Source organism: Alosa sapidissima, chromosome 7 (assembly GCF_018492685.1).
Source record: "Alosa sapidissima isolate fAloSap1 chromosome 7, fAloSap1.pri, whole genome shotgun sequence".
NCBI lineage: Eukaryota > Metazoa > Chordata > Actinopteri > Clupeiformes > Clupeidae > Alosa > Alosa sapidissima.
Window position 1 is genome coordinate 38815365 of NC_055963.1, and position 16212 is coordinate 38831576.

General features: G+C 39.6%; 1 protein-coding gene across 3 annotated transcripts in view; it reads right to left on the reverse strand.

Moving 5' to 3' along the window:
- The window catches only part of sdf4 (stromal cell derived factor 4), a 52368-nt gene continuing 36156 nt past the window's right edge, over positions 1-16212 (reverse strand). For all 3 annotated transcript variants that reach the window (XM_042098253.1, XM_042098252.1, XM_042098251.1), the window contains 4 exons: positions 12231-12344; positions 11881-12039; positions 5115-5290; positions 1-766 (listed from right to left, as the gene is read on the reverse strand). In XM_042098253.1, coding sequence (XP_041954187.1) covers positions 590-766; positions 5115-5290; positions 11881-12039; positions 12231-12344 — 626 coding nt within the window. In that variant the 3' untranslated portion in view covers positions 1-589. The remainder of the gene's footprint in view (positions 767-5114; positions 5291-11880; positions 12040-12230; positions 12345-16212) is intronic.

The following is a 16212-nucleotide window of genomic DNA, read 5'->3' on the forward strand; positions in this document are numbered from 1 at the left end:
TCAATTTGCCTGAAGGTTTTATTGCTTTCTTAAGCACAATTAATTTCAACCACATAAAAGGCTTCTTCGAAACATGATGATTTAGGCTGAGCTTATAATATCATATAATGTCATTTACACACAGTGATGGTGGCAGGATATGGGATTTCTACTCCCATGTACATATTAAAAATCAGCCATCTCTAGCTGTAATAGCCATTTACTCAGCGCTATATTTCTGTAAAATGTTGGGTTATTTGAGAGAAAAAAGAAGTTCCTCAAGTGATTACAAACCTTTGCATGGTAGTGTACACATAATTGCACAATGCAACAATTAACAACACCAACATCACAAATATTGCAAAAGCTGCTCACAACTCTGAGGTCATGGGTTCACTACCTAGGGCGCTCACAAACTAATAGAAACGTACATCAGTACTGTACTGCAAGTTGCTTTGGATACAAGTGTCTGCTAAATTAATAAATGCAAATAAACACTCAATCATTCCATGGATCACTTTTATCACACCCATATAAACAGAATGCCACTGGATTTGGCCGCTGTATCAAGACAGAGAGGCAAATAGAGATGAGCAGACAACATGACAAATTAGAACTCCTCATGAACGTTGCGGGCATAGTCCATGAGCTTGCTTCCAGTGAAGTACTCGCTGTACTTGAGGATCTCCTCTAACTCAAGATTGTGGTTCTGATTTTCATCAGCTACAGCAATCATCTGCTTGGCTTCATTCAGAGCATTGTACTCGTTCATGGGATCCATGTACTCCTGCAAGACAAGACAAATTAAGGCAATTTCATTAATTTTAGTTACAGATGTAATTATGTGTTTCAAACAGACAAAGTATATTTAGAGGGATCCAATTCAATTTAAAATAGAAAATCAGTACACATTTCATTTTTGGTTCCTCTGACATTTGCAATACACCCAAGCTGTTTTCGGAAGCTTTGTCCTAGAGTGCCAGCAATCTAGACCATTGTTGATGATTTTTGTACAGCCACAGCATATTCTGTGTTATTGCTATGGACACATACAATGGCTCGTTTAAAAGGTGAGACTTTATGCTCTCAGTGGGTGCAAACCGTGTATTTCTACACGCCTCTGTTCCTGAGAAATCCCAAGCTAAACAGTGGCTAGTTTTCATCAAAATCGCTGTTTTTTTCTAGAAATGGAGGTATAACGTCTTTCATATAATATGAAGTGTTGCCTGTAAACTTTCCAGGAAGTGATCAGCGAGACCTGGCGAGACTGCCACCTAGTGATAGACCCACGAAAATGGCCTGGTTTTGACCTGACGTACATGCGTCAATGATTCGACCCAAAGCGGCAACCGAGTTATGATAAAATGTCCAGATTGTGCGTTTTCATGAGTTTTCGATCGTCATATATTTCATTTCCATTCATCACAGAGTTCCCAAAATCACATATAAGGTGTGTTAGAGTGTTTAGTTTCGTAATTTAAAAAAAAGCTAAAAACGTAATACGTTTTTGGCACTCAACGCATGGGAAGGCAAAATGTAATATTACGTTTTTGGCACTCAATGAGTTAAGACAAAAAATGTGTATTTGCAGGCAACAGACTGTTTCATACCATGTGGGTACAAAACATGACTTTTAAATACTCTTTTTGCACTTTGTTCCAAATCCTAACCCTAGGGCTTTATATAAAATCAACAGGAATGCATTACAAACTTTTTTAAACTTAACTTGTGGGCAGCCGTGGCCCACTGGTTAGCACTCTGGACTTGTAGCCGGAGGGTTGCTGGTTCGAGCCCCGACCAGTGGGCCGCGGCTGAAGTGCCCTTGAGCAAGGCACCTAACCCCTCACTGCTCCCCGAGCGCCGCCGTTGAAGCAGGCAGCTTACTGCGCCGGGATTAGCGTGTGCTTCACCTCACTGTGTGCTGTTTGTTTCACTAATTCACCGATTGGGTTAAATGCAGAGACCAAATTTCCCTCACGGGATCAAAAAATTATATACTTATATACTTTTAATGGTCACAACACATTTGTCTTCAATCCTGGGGCCTCATTTATAAAAGTGTTGCGTAGAAACCATCTTTCATTTGATCTTAGATCATTTCTGAAATGATCATACGTGTGATTCAGAGAAAACGAACGTACGCACAAAAAAACGTGCGTACGCCACCCTTCCAGATGTGCCCATTATAAATCAGAAATGAACGTCAACTTGTGCGCAGCCAGGTGGTTTTAGGTCTCCGCCTTGTAAACACCCCCTCATCATTAGCATATGTACTTTTCCTCTCCTAAACGAGGGCAATTGGACATTTTATGGTCAATATTAGATTGGTGAGAACACTAAATATACTAGATCACCTGTAAGAAGGTCTTGGTGTTTTTTTTTTTTAGATATTATGAAATAAGTAAGCTTTACGTTTTTTCACTTTCTTAAGTGGGCTATAGTTCTCATTAGCAGTTTGATGCCAAACCATGAAACATTAAGCTGCGTCCAAAAACGACTTTAAAATTCTTCTAATATTGATCATGCATATGGCAAAGAAAGACATGAGATCGTTGGTCTTTTGGTTGCATTTTGAAAATGCATCACACTTAGACCTCAGATTACTTGCAGCAACCTGGCATTACCACAAGGAAATGGTCGTACATCAAGTTTGAACCTGACGTGGAGATAAGCACTTTTCCACGTCAAAGAAGGTTATTATAAATCTGAGCGTTGGCATGGATTTGAGCGTACACACGGTCTAAGATCAAATCTGTGCATAAGAACGCTTTATAAATGAGGCCCCAGCACAGATTGGTCAGGCTAAGAATCTTACTTTTTAAGATATTAATGCCCAAACATTTCTTCCAAGATCAGGCAATTTTGAGAGAACAACAACAACAACAAAATCAAGGGCAAAAATTAAAACATTGGAATTGAAGTTGTTAGTTTGGGACCTAAATATAATATACCAGTGGTGGACGATCAGGATGATGAAATATAAATTTTCCATTTATCATTTGTGTCTGCCTCTGTTTTCCCGATCCTATCCCACTTCCATTTTTCATTTTCTAAGCAGTCTGATTTACAGCGTGGGAATCAACTACTAGGCCTAATCTGTATGTCATTGCTCGTTGGCATCTTAGTATCATGTATGATCGCTAAACTTGGATTCTTTTTAATGTCGCAACTGGTTAACTCTATTCAACTGCGCTTGTGGTTCAGCTGTGGGCGGTGATGAGCGCTGTTTACGTAATGAAGTGACAGTTTCGTAAATTCCACGCAATATGGCAAAGCACAGCGTTCGTTTTCTGCACATAGAAAAACTCGATATTAGCACTCTCTGTACACTTTCAAAGTTTAGAATACTTTGGTTTGTCTGTAGAGGTCCTCACCACACTACCACAGAAGCGTAATTCAATTTTGAGCAGTCAGTCAAATAGCATTTGTTTTTATTACTTGCTAACTGCTTAGCATTCACTGTAAGCCTATTCACTGATGATGCAAAAAACGGTCTTGCTCAAAACTCTACCAATTAACATAATTTTGCTCTCAATCAAACGCTTGAACTTGTTAACTACCGTAAATAGACCCTAGGTTGTTTTTAATCTTAAACATAAATTGTAGTTCACAGTGTCGTGAATAAATGTGGTGAAGGAACACAATCCCAAACAGAAGTGCTGGCTTAAAAGATATCCTAAAAAAGAAAGGGTAGCAAAAGTTTAATAGTTCAGTAATACAAAGAACATGTTTGTTTTCCATCCTACAAAGTTTGGGCTGGCTATGAATAATACTTTTCAAGATATTGCCCAAACATTGACTCCCAGATAATGTGTTTTTCAGGCTGTCAAACAGAAGTAATATAAAGGGGCGGAAGACAAGAACATTTTACAGGCCTTGGCTTTAGGACCCATTCATGATCTAGACAAGGTTTGAATAAAATCTGAGACGTTGCAGCAACAACCTTATCTAATTTGACACAGAATGACCCATGCATATCTTCTATGTCTTGGTGTTACAGGTACGCTGGCGACATTGCTCCGTCCGGCATCTTTTGTCTTATGTGTCAATGTCTTGTGTGTGGAGCGCTCTGGGTTGCACTCTGTGCATAGATAAATGTGCTATATAAATAAAATTTACTTACTTACTATTTATTAATCAATAACCGAACGACTAATTAAGTAATGCACCACACCGTTACCTTACCTTCTATCCGATATAAGCCATCATCATTCATATGGAGACATATCAGTGACAGATTGAACAAACTGCATTTATTTGGAAAGTTAACTAAAAACATGAAGCCTAGCAAAAGTTAACAGTTTATCCTGAAGAGTGGGCAGGCAGAGGGGCCTTTCAGAGAAGACAGGGAAAGAAGAAGAGAGAATGATAAAGCCAAATAACAGGCCCTGATGAATGCTCTGCAAATAGGCTAAAATAAATCAATTGATGTACCCCTATTTAGGCGTGTTGAATTTTTGTTCACTTTTTAGGCTTAATTCTACTTTCACCCCTGCTTTTACATGCAAATATAAAATGCCATGCAAATATAAAATAGAAACCACCTGTGAATAACCAAGAATGTTTTAATGCAGATATTATTTGCAGGTATTGGACTGGTATGATTTAGCCTAGTCTACTGCATTGTACTGGTATAAATTAAAACATCACAGGATGAAAGTGAGAATTCTTGAATTCTTTTAGAGTACATTTCTAAATATTGATGTATAAAACTACTAAAAAACTAAAAATATTACGATATTATTTTTTAGCCATATCACCCAACCCTAATTGCAGTCTTGTAAATAGTGACCCTGCAAGATTCCTGGTCGTTGCAAAATCCTAGTCTGTGATAAAATCTGTCAAAAATATTCCCAATCTTCTTATTCCCAAAGTCTTCTGTTACGTGACAATAGCAACCAAGCAACATTTGTACACAACATACTTTCTACAATAATACATCTATGAAGCTCTTTGAGTAATATTGTGGACTTGCAGCAGCTAGTAGTTATTAAGTCTTGTTCATACCACTAATTTTGCTAAATCACCACTTTTCCGAGTAACAAGCACAAGTTTACCCCTGATTGAAGAAATACTTTTTTTGTTTTTAAGGTAAGGGGAGTTCACTGTAACATTGTGCATGAAACTATTCCCACCTCCAGTTCTTCCATAGTCACAATCCCATCTTGATTGCCATCAATGACATCTTGAAATTCTTTTCTCCTCTCACGGACCCAGTCGTCATCAATGTCCTGAGCTTGCTGGTTTTCCACCGTTCCCATGGGCAGAGATATGAATTCAGACAGAGTGAGCTTTTTGTCACCATCCTGATCTAAACACAGAAGACAGAGGCTCGTTTATTTTTGTGCCATAACCAACTTTCAAGTTTCCAACATTTCAAACTCAATGGCAACTTCCAATGGTAAAATATACACACTCAAAGGCAAGCTATCAAAATTTGTATAATGGTCTTTCAGATGCTGTAACTCAGCGTAAGCTTGTTTTGGGCTATTTGTCTATATTTTACTATAAAATGATGTCCTTAAAGGCTTGATTTTTCCTCATTTTGATTTATATTCCTCCTTTTAGCCAATTTTATCATGGTATCTTAACTTTTGCACAGCACTGTAAAAACTATATAGACTTCTCTTTCATTACATTACACTGTATTGGTGCTGTGCAGGTCGAATTGAGTGCCTGTCACTTTAAGGCCGTGAGGCTTGCTTGATTCTCACGGTTTTAAGCTAATTTAGGAGTGTTGTTGTGCATGGTGCATAAGGATATGTGGATGAAATGAATTATGTTTTCCATGTCGTTTGGTAAAATAAATGCTCAAAAGCCTAACAACTCGAAGCAAATCTATCTTGGATTATAGGAGATAAGTGTCTTGTATCATTTCTATGATTTTGGTGAGCCCTACAGGAAATTACAAACTATCTCCAGATGTAAATGGTTGCATATCCTATAACCAAAATTCAATTAAACCCACCAATAGGCTAGACCTTAGTTTCACAGCCTAGGTATGTTAGCAACACAGGGCTTGAAAGCATTGACTGTATAACAAACAAAAACGAAACAATGCATGGAATTTATCTGGGAATAGGCTAGGCTACTGAAGGTAGGGGCTAGCTACCTCGCTGTCGTGTTTAATTTGGTTCATTGGTTAACATAATGTAGGCTACGTTTTTTTGCACAAAATTGCGTCTGCTGATAAAATTAAACATAAACACAAACAAACGTGATCTCCTGTGGAATCCCTGACTGCGCCTTCAACGTTAGCCTACTATTATTTGTTGACATCAAACCTGAAGGAACTGCAGCTGTTCCCGAAGTTCACTTGCATGTTTTTTTTTTTTTTAATTAGGCAATTGTTTTGCAGCAGCGCTTGAATGGCGCTGCTGACTACATTGTAGGGGAAACACTGCAGAAGTTGAATGCTTTAACATTTTTAAATTCCGCATACTGTGACATCGTGCTGCAACGTGGTTATGGATGTTCGGAATCGTTAGTGGAATCGTTAACGTGTGGATGTGTACGATTCCGATGGATCGGAACATTTGGAACCGGTTCCAAACCGGAAACTGGAACCGATTCCCAAGCCTAATTGGGCTACTACTTTTTTGATACAATTGCGTCAGATTCGCTATTTTCCAAACACTACGAAGGCTCGACACAACATGAAGGAGTTGTCCAAAACTAAACTAAAGTTTGACTCGGGTACGTTCGTAGCCTATTTCAAGTGACAAAATCTATGACTAAAGTTTAGCTGACTATATAACATCCTTACTAAACTCTGACTTCGTTCGTGACACTTGTTAATAGGCTAAACAAGAGCTAAAATAACTCACACCAACCTTATTTGTGCCTTTTATTCACATTTGATCAAAGATTTCATTTTCACTCCCTATGTTGATATATTCCAAGCGGTCTGCTTCGGGGGCGGGGACGTAGTAATTGAAACATCATGCCTGGGTAACGTAATCGCTCTCAGGGCGAATCAACCTATTCCAGACGGAGTACTGTAGGGAAAAGAAATCGAGCGGAAGTACGTAGGCAGGCAGGGGCCAGGCTATCGTTGTCGTTCAGTAGCTTGTAGGAATATAGGTGGTGTAAAGATAAGATTTAAGAAAATAGAATATGGAATAGTTTTTGTTTGTTATGCTCTTTATAATGTGTGTACATTTTGTGCAGGCACTCCTGCCATAGCATTTATTTCAGTTTAAAGCAAGCTATATTTCTGGGCATTGTGTTGCCTCAGGCCTCTTGCACATCTTTTGAAATTTGATTTGAAATAATCAAATACATTTTAAAAAGTTAAGTTCATGAAATAACTTTCTTTGCATTCATTTCATTATCAATCAAGATAAACTAAGAATTGCTTTACACTGTTAATATAGACTTCAAAACATTTGAACAGTGATGAAATACTCAATTAATCGCGATAACTATAGAATTATAGTTATATATATTATATATTAACTGCGATTAATCACAATATTAATCATTTGACAGCCCTAGTTTTGATAAATGGAAGAGTTGCCGAGATATGACCTCACATCCTGTTTGCCGGCTTCACCAGAGACTTTCTAATGAGGAGACACAGCACTCAAAAAATCCTTCATAGAAATGCATGGGGTTAAGTTTGTTTGCCAAAGTTGTCTACACATATCCCACCCCTTCCGTGGCAAAAAGTCGACATGTGAATACATTGTACCAATCATGTGGTGTGTTGTGAAGACATCTTGCCGATCATGTGGTGTGATCTCGCTGCTGGAGCAAGGTTGGTGTTGTGAAGCCTTGCACACGCGCATTTCTGCCGAAATAGATGCCCAATAAGTGCCCAAAAAGCGTTACAATATGGCCGCCAAGTGGAGGGACTTGCCAAAAAGGACTTTGGCTTCACTGGCAATTTCGATTGGCTGTGACGGGCAGTAAAAGTGGCCAGACTCTCTGTACATTATGAAATGTACGAGAGTCTGGTAGGACCAGGCTAGAGTCATTTATCCCGCCGGTATAATAGCAACAGGGTTGCTGAGATATGAGCTCACTTCCTTTTTGGCGGCTTCGCCATTGAATTCGATTGGCTCTTACAGGCAAGCAATTTTGAAAATGAAAAATCCAACTGATAACTTTTTTTGCACCTGAAGATAATGTGTGTCAAGTTTGGTGACGGTCTGACAAAATTTGTGACCTGTGAAAATTTAGTTTCACATTTGATAAAATCCAATATGGTGGAAAATTCATCATCGCAAAAATTGACATCATAGAGTGCGTTGAACTCTGCTTGGTCCAAGGATTCCAACGTTACCTCATTTTTGAAGATCGGGAATGCAGGTCCATGCGTGAACGCACGTCGAACTTTTGACCTGTTGGTGGCACTAGAGCGCTCAAGGTGCTGGCATGAAACTTGGTGAAATTAATCATGGGACTGTCCAATATCAGTGTGCCAAATTTCACAACTTTTTACCAGACAGTTCATAGACTTCCATGGCGGAATCACACACATCAGCTGTTACAGGCCAAAATGCATTTTTGCTAATTGCAGGGCTATAGGTCAAAGCTCACCAAATTTCTTGAGCATCCTCCTAATCCGTAGCCTGTCTCCGCCTGTCTACGTACTTCCGCTCGATTTCTTTTCCCTACAGTACTCCATCTGGAATAGCTTGATTTGTCCCTGAGAACGATTACATTACACAGGCATGGTGTTTCAATTACTCAAATTGTCTGGGATGTCTTGAATTTTTTAAAAGGGAGGTATTAAATTTGCGTATGGGACCGCCAGCGAGTGCAAGAGAGCGTGAAATGTCTCCATCAAGTTTCGTGTATTTAAAACGCAATTGTATAAGTAACTATAAGGCTACAGGAGAAATTGTAGTGTTTGCAGAGTGAGGTGTGGTTAAAGGTGTGAAAACGTGGTGTAGCCGAGGCCTGAGAGATACGCAGGTAGCCTACGTGAGCGGTAGAATGAGCGAGAGAAAGAGCTGGTAAGCCAGAGTTAGCAATAGGTTGGCCATACGTTCGAATTTAGGCCAGACATATGGATTTTAAAAGCCCTGTCCGGCATCCGACGCAGCCTCAAGCCGGACGCTCATTTGTCCTCCTTTTTGGAGTTGCGCTGGGCATCTAGAATCTTTGCTCGGACGCAGCATCGTTTCACAAACTATGGACCCGAAGACTGCTGGTCAAATTATGCGCAGTGCTTCGGTCACTCGTCTGATCATTTGCTGCGCAATTTATAAAGGAACCACGGACTGACAGAAAAAGAAAACAGGAAATAGGCTACTGTACATGTTAAGTTGATCTGTTTGCATCTTTCCAGCGTGTGTTGCTGGCCTAGCCTATCGGGAAGAAAATATCTGTCTAAGTTATAATGTAATATCTGTCAGCAGCTTGCTTGCCAGTGTTTCCCAGTAGGCCTACTTCGCAAAAGTTGTGAAATACAACCACATATTTTTTGAATGTCGGCGACTGGCTACATAAAAAAAAAAAACGTGCGTTCATAATACGTGCATGCTTAAGATGAAACCAGCAGTTTTCAGCAGGATCATGTGAGGAGGACCTGTCTCTTAATTAATGTAAAACAAGTCAATGGTTTTACAATGTTTCAGTCAAGCTTTGGTTGGTTTAGATACAACTGGTATGCAAAATGCAAAGTAGTGGATTAACTTTAATTTGCTGTGCTGCACATGGGACAATAGATGCACATAGTAAATTATATAAAGTAGGCCTATTCAAATATTTAAATAGCTTAGTCTAACTTTGAAAAAAAAAATTGAAGGGAATCCATGTCTTTGGCAAGTAGCCTAGGCTACTATAGACACAGGTGAAGAACAGTCAGCCTCAGTCAGTAAGCACAACCAAATATGTACAGCCAGCTTCAAAAGCAAGCAGCCTAGACCCTAAAATTGGGCATTTATAGCTGTGAAGGTAATTCACGTACACAATTATTTTTCTTTCGCCAAAATATATTTGGTAACTTCTGTAGACACCCAAAATGGGGTGGGGGTTGAAATTAATAGAAAAAAAATTATTGCATAAAACAGTTTTAAGTTGTCGTGTGCATCTTTTTGCCGTGGTATAGTCTTAATTTTTTCATTTAGATGTCTTGAAAAGGTCTTAAAAGTCTTTAAATTTGCACTTGGAAAATGTGCAGATACCCTGAATTACTACATGTGTGAATAAAAGGGTATTGGAAGCGAATTATGTTGGTAATGTAGCCTAGTTTTGGGATGAGTCAGTATGGCCTACATATTTCTTCATAACCGTTGAGTTAGTAAAAGGACTGAATGTCCTGTGAATAGTGTTTTTCAAACACTAAGAAGGCTCGAGTTCATGTGTAGAGACACTGATGATACTTCATTCAAAGTTTCCTGTTGTGTCGAGCCTTCTTAGTGTTTAAAAAATAGCGATATTGACGCGATCATGTATCAAAATAGTAGTGTCCCATTCAAAAGGCCATGTCACCCGACAAAAACGACAACGTGTAGTCCTACAAGCTTAAAAGTGGCAATTCGGACATAGGCTAGTAATGCTTTTAAAAAAATGTTTGACTTGGGTACGTTCAAAAATACACCATAGGATGCATTTTGGTAAGAGTTACGCAGATGAAATTTGTGACTGTTTGCTGATAAGATGCAAGCTTGCTTGTTAAGGGCGTGATGCAGAGAAACTTCTCTGTATGACGAAACGCCGGTTGTTAGTAATTGGTTCAAAGCGGTTCAAAGGAACTCCAATGATTTTAAACCTCAAACTGTGCCCTCCCACCCAGAAATAAACTTTTGCCTACGGATATAGGCCAGACTCTCTGCAAAGTCAGGTCTGGTATCCAGGCTACCTAATCTACTAAGTTGGGTTTTGATACCTATAAGGGTTGCTGAGATATGAGCTCACTTCCTGTTTGGCAGCTTTGCTGCCAATTTCGATTGGCTGTTACAGGCGAATGCTTTTGTCAATTGATCCAGAAAGTTATACATTGATGAGGCATGGTCTGAAGATGGTCTATACCAATTTTGGTCAAGATCAGATGGAATATGTGACCTCTGAAAACTTTGTGTTTTTGATTAAATCCAATATGGCAGCTGAATAAATTATGTTGATGTCAGAAGTTTGCATGTGTTGGCCTAAAGACCCGCCACAGTATTAGCAGACACCACAAGTAAGTTAATTCCAAACACATCATTAGCTACAGGCCAAAATGCATTTTTGCTAATTGCAGCGAGTTGATGGGATCATGAGTCTACTAACATTGGTTATGATACATGAAAGGGGTCGCTGAGATATGAGCTCACTTCCTGTTTGGCGGCTTTGCAGCCAATTTCAATTGGCTGTCGCGGCCAAACGGTTTTGAATTTGAAAAGGCTGTTCGATAACTTTTGTGCGGCTTGGTCTGAAGATCATATGTACTAAGTTTCGTGAAAATTGGACAAACTATGTGAGGCGTGAAACTTTAGTTTTACTTTTGCTAAAATCTAATATTGAGGAAAATCTTTCATGGCGGAAATTGACGTCATAGAGTGTGTTGAACTCAGCTTGGTCCAAGAATTCCAACGATACCTCATTTTTGAAAATCGGGCCAACTGGTCAAAACTTACTTGCGTAAATGCACGTCCAACTATGGCATGTTGGTGGTGTTAGAATGCTCGATGTGCCAACATTAAACTTGGTGAAATTAATCATGGCACTGTCCCCAACCAGTGTCTCAAATTTCACAACTTATTGCCAGACGGTTCTATGGGCTTCCATTGAGGAAGAATAACAATAGGAAAACGTACAAAAACAATGGGGCTCGCAGCTTCACTGCTTGGCCCCGAACAATTATAATTTTGACCAAAATAATCGTGAACGTATGATTTTTGCCAAAATCAAGCAGCCCTAGGCCAAAAGTAATTGGAGACTGTCTACTGTGATAAAGAAGGGCAATACCTAGGTCTCGAACAATCTCCTTCACCATGTACTTGAGCATGCCACGGCTGTGCTCAGGGTGCAAGAACGATAGAAACTCTTCCTCATTTAGCAGTTGGTCAGCTGGGGGATTATCTGCCTGGAACCAGCGGTCTTTCAAACTCTCCAAAACCTCCTGAGCTGCAGGGTATGAAAATACATCTTCAGAATTACAACGTAACTTTTGACCTATCAGTATGGACAGAATACACCAGTATCTATACAGCCACTCTTTTAATTACAATGTCTGCATCTTGCCAACAAGAAAATGTATATCATACCAAAGATCTGTGAAGAGTTAATAGAGATAACATTGGCAAATTCATACTTACTTTCCTCATCCACTTTGAGCTCTTCATTATTTTTTACTTTCTCTGCCACTTCTCTCTCATTGAAGCCTTTGCTGGCCAAAAACTTCACACGGTACTCATCCCACGTCACATACCCTGCGGTCAGATGAAAATGTTACTTAGTCTCAAAGGAGCAAAAAGACAGGAAACACAGGAAAATACACTGTACACAGGAAAATAAGAATTTACAAATTATTGTATCCAATGTATTTGTCTTTTACATAAAACCGTCAAAGGACTAGGGGTGTGCAATATTATTTATATAAATAAGCAAGGAAATGTTGTACTTGTAGAAATATTTTGCGCATGTGCGAAAAGAAATTGTCTTCGAGGATATGATTTGCAGAACCGTTTTGTAGCTGTGGAATTAATTTGTCTGTATGCAAAAAAAAATAAAATAGGCCTACCTGCAGAAATATTTTGTGCACATGTGAAAAACGTGACAAAAAGTGTGACATCCATTGTTTGTGTGCAACACTGGATGTACAAAGCTACAAAACTTTTTTACAGACACGAAATTTGGCAGTGTTTTGTCGACATTTCTGAAGAGCCAATCAGCACATTGCATCGCCTACTGACTAGCCAATCAGTGCTGCACACCGACTTGCCGACATGTAACAACATGTTCAACATCCTGCTGCACACATTAAAAAACCTAGGGCCCTATCATGACATTCTAAAGTGCATCGTCACTCGTCAAAAGTCTATTCAAATTTAGTAGGATGTCCAGTTCACATTGGGAGGGGTTTCGCTATCAAAAGTGGAGCGCATGGCGTAACAAGGTGTTCCTAGGTCTTTTAATCAGTCATATGGGTGTGTTCACTTAGCTCCTGTTAGTAGCCTAGGTTATGGTCATAAGCAAATGAGATGACAGTCGAAAGATACAATTAGTGCTGCTATCAATTTGCTTGGTATAACCGCATTTATAGTTTTCTACAAATGCAATCAAATTGGCCTCCATCACACAACCAATGCTAACTGTAACATTATTGTACCTAGGTCCTATAGCTATTGATATTATAAGATTAACGTACCTGCAGTAAAAACCAAGCATGTCCGATAAACATTCTCAGATTTATTTCGGCTTCAAGAAGAAATGGGAATTACATTTCATGTGAAAATCATCCTATCCTTATTAGATGTTATCGGCGGTAAATTACAGCCCTTGTAGGAAGCGTCCATTGTTTTTCCAACCTGGTACGTGAGCTGCCACTAGGGGGTATGCGAGATGAAAAGGGCATTGTCGAAAAGGTGTTAAAAATAATTAATTAATTAATAATGTAATTAATTCATAAATAATAAATATTAAACAAATGTTTTTCATTAAAAAAATAAGCTACACACAATGCACGTGATTTCCTGCGGGCAGCCAGAATATCTGGCGAATTAGTTTCGTGGAAGTACAGGCTTGGTAGAAGGCTACGCAAACATGGAAAACTGGCTAAAAAGAGGGACACTGTCCAAAAGGCCTAATTAAAGCGATCAAAGAGGAGAAGTGAGAGAAACAGAGCAGGAGACAGGTAACGATGGGATGGGGGGCAGAATGATGAAGGCGGAGGTGGCTCCGGAGCGCAGGGGGATAAAAGAAAGGACGAGACAGAAAAGACTGCAAAGAAAACGCAAATATGATGAAGCATATACAGTGGGTCCCAGTGAAGTTTGGACGGGTTCCTTCATGAATCACGCACCCCATTTTCTCAGCAGAAATGGCACAAACTGCAGTTGACACAAACAACCACAAGGTGTCACTTGGGAGTTCTGTCACTACTATTTTTGATGCGACTTGACTTAACTGCTTCCATGACGCAGTGAGCCATTACCAAACATATATGATAATACAATAGCGTGAGTTTATATATCTTATACCCTATGTGTCACGGTTACTTATAGATTTGATAGTGTAACGATAAGCGCATGAGACTTTCAGCGGGGGCACGGGAACTTAAATTGATCAGGTAGTTTAAGCTTACACTTAAACAGACAAAACATTCTAATATGAAAATGTAGATGCAGTTGTTGTAAAATGGTGCAGCTCCTTTAAGAAAGCCCCCTGCGCAGGGATGGGAAGAGAGAAAGCGAGGGGATGTGTGTTAGAACTTAGATGCGTGTGGAAAAAGTAGACGTGCTGTTGAGACTGGAGCGAGTCATATTCAAAATAATGCAAAAAATAAATCCGCAGATAAAACCAATTATCCTCATTCATTGCAACCGCAGCATGCCTGCTTGCCGACGTTCAAACGAAAAAGATATCAAAGCACCTTTTGAATGTAGCACGATTTTTTTAAACAGCTGGACAAATGATTTAGCTAATTGATTATAGCCTGCACACCAGCAATTGTTGAACATTTACCTGTACAAGTAGCCCAGCCTAACAAGCATGTTACATGTTGTAGGCCTACTGTAGAAATTTCACTTAAATTGCAACCGCAACATGCCTGCTTGCCGACGTTCAAACAACAACGAAAAAGATATTAAGCAACAAGAGGGTTGAGTCTGAATGACAGAGTTCAGACTCATATTGCTCCTCATAACCATCTATAAAAAAAGTGTTTTTTCTTTTCTTTTTGAACACGTCCGAATCCCAGGACATAACGCACTGGACCTTATAATAGGCTTGAGATATAATTCCAAAGGGGGAAGATAGGGACCTACTGCACTTAAAACTTAAAAAGATTGAACGAAGCTTCCCGAAATTTGAAATTGCGATCAGTGACTGGCATTGGGTGGAGCTTTTCGAAGTTGAACAGGCTATTAAAAACTATTTGTGCACCTTAATGTCACAGGAGAGACTGGGCTCTCCCTTCTATGAATTGAAAAAGACGTTATGCTACCTGCAAACTGGCCTAGTTTGCGGCAAAGCAAGACAATGTTTTTTCAGAGTCAGGATATGGCGAGTCAGTGTCATTTATTTGTCCAATGTTAGCCTACAGACCAGTTTCCATAGTGCACATCTTATCAACAGTTTGAATGTCGTGTGTGTTTCTGCTCATTGACAAATACCGTTCAGCACAATGATTCATGCCCAATTAATTTCCCCTGTTAAAGTGTTCGCCTTTGTTACACTATTTGTTTTCGTGATGTAGCCTATGATAAACACCATATGGCCAAATATGTGACTCAGCTAATGTTATAGGCTAGCCTATACAATTTTCCCTCTTAAGGACAAGCTGTTGTAGCATATTAGACTAGGCTACTAAAATGCACCAACGGTAGCCTTGGCTATGTGTAAAGTAAGCTATCGCATGATTGAAGTTCATGCATCTGTCAAGTTCGCACAGGGCCTCGCACCCCCTTGCGACGGCCCTGCAGCTCCTCCTAAGACAGCGAGGAAAAAGTTAAAAATACGCGATAAACCCGGGAAAAGTTGACAGGTTTGTTTCGGTCCCGGTGATTATTTGTTAAATTGTGCAAACGACAGCCTTTTCAAGGCATTTCAAGGAAGGTGTCGTAGCATGCAAGCTCCCAAATTGACCCAGTAGCCTAAGGCATCAATAAATTGTTGGGACTGGGGAGGGTCATGCGTTTTTTCTCAATCACTTTGGAGGGTCATAGAACAATTTCTTGCTGGCGAGGGAGGGTCACGTCTTTTTTGACTAACGCTCCCAAAACTCCTCCGGTAGCCCCTTAAATAAATAACGAACAGTCCCTAATTGATTATAGCCTGTAGGCCTACACCAGCAATTGTTGAACATTTACCTGTACAGGACATTGACAGTAGCCCAGCCTAACAAGCAGAAGTTGCAAAAGACATCAAAAGACGCAATTAATCAGAAATAAATAATGTAATCTGCATCGCTTTAACAAACTGCAAGCAACAAGAGGGTTGAGTTCGCTGTGAGGCCAAACCCAAGAGCAGAGCCTATCTGTTAAGGTACTCGATAGGCTATATGGTAACGAGCTGTGTGCGCATGGAAAGACAATAGAAGATGCTTTCTGAATAGCACAGCGAAGACGGCTCTGGTCA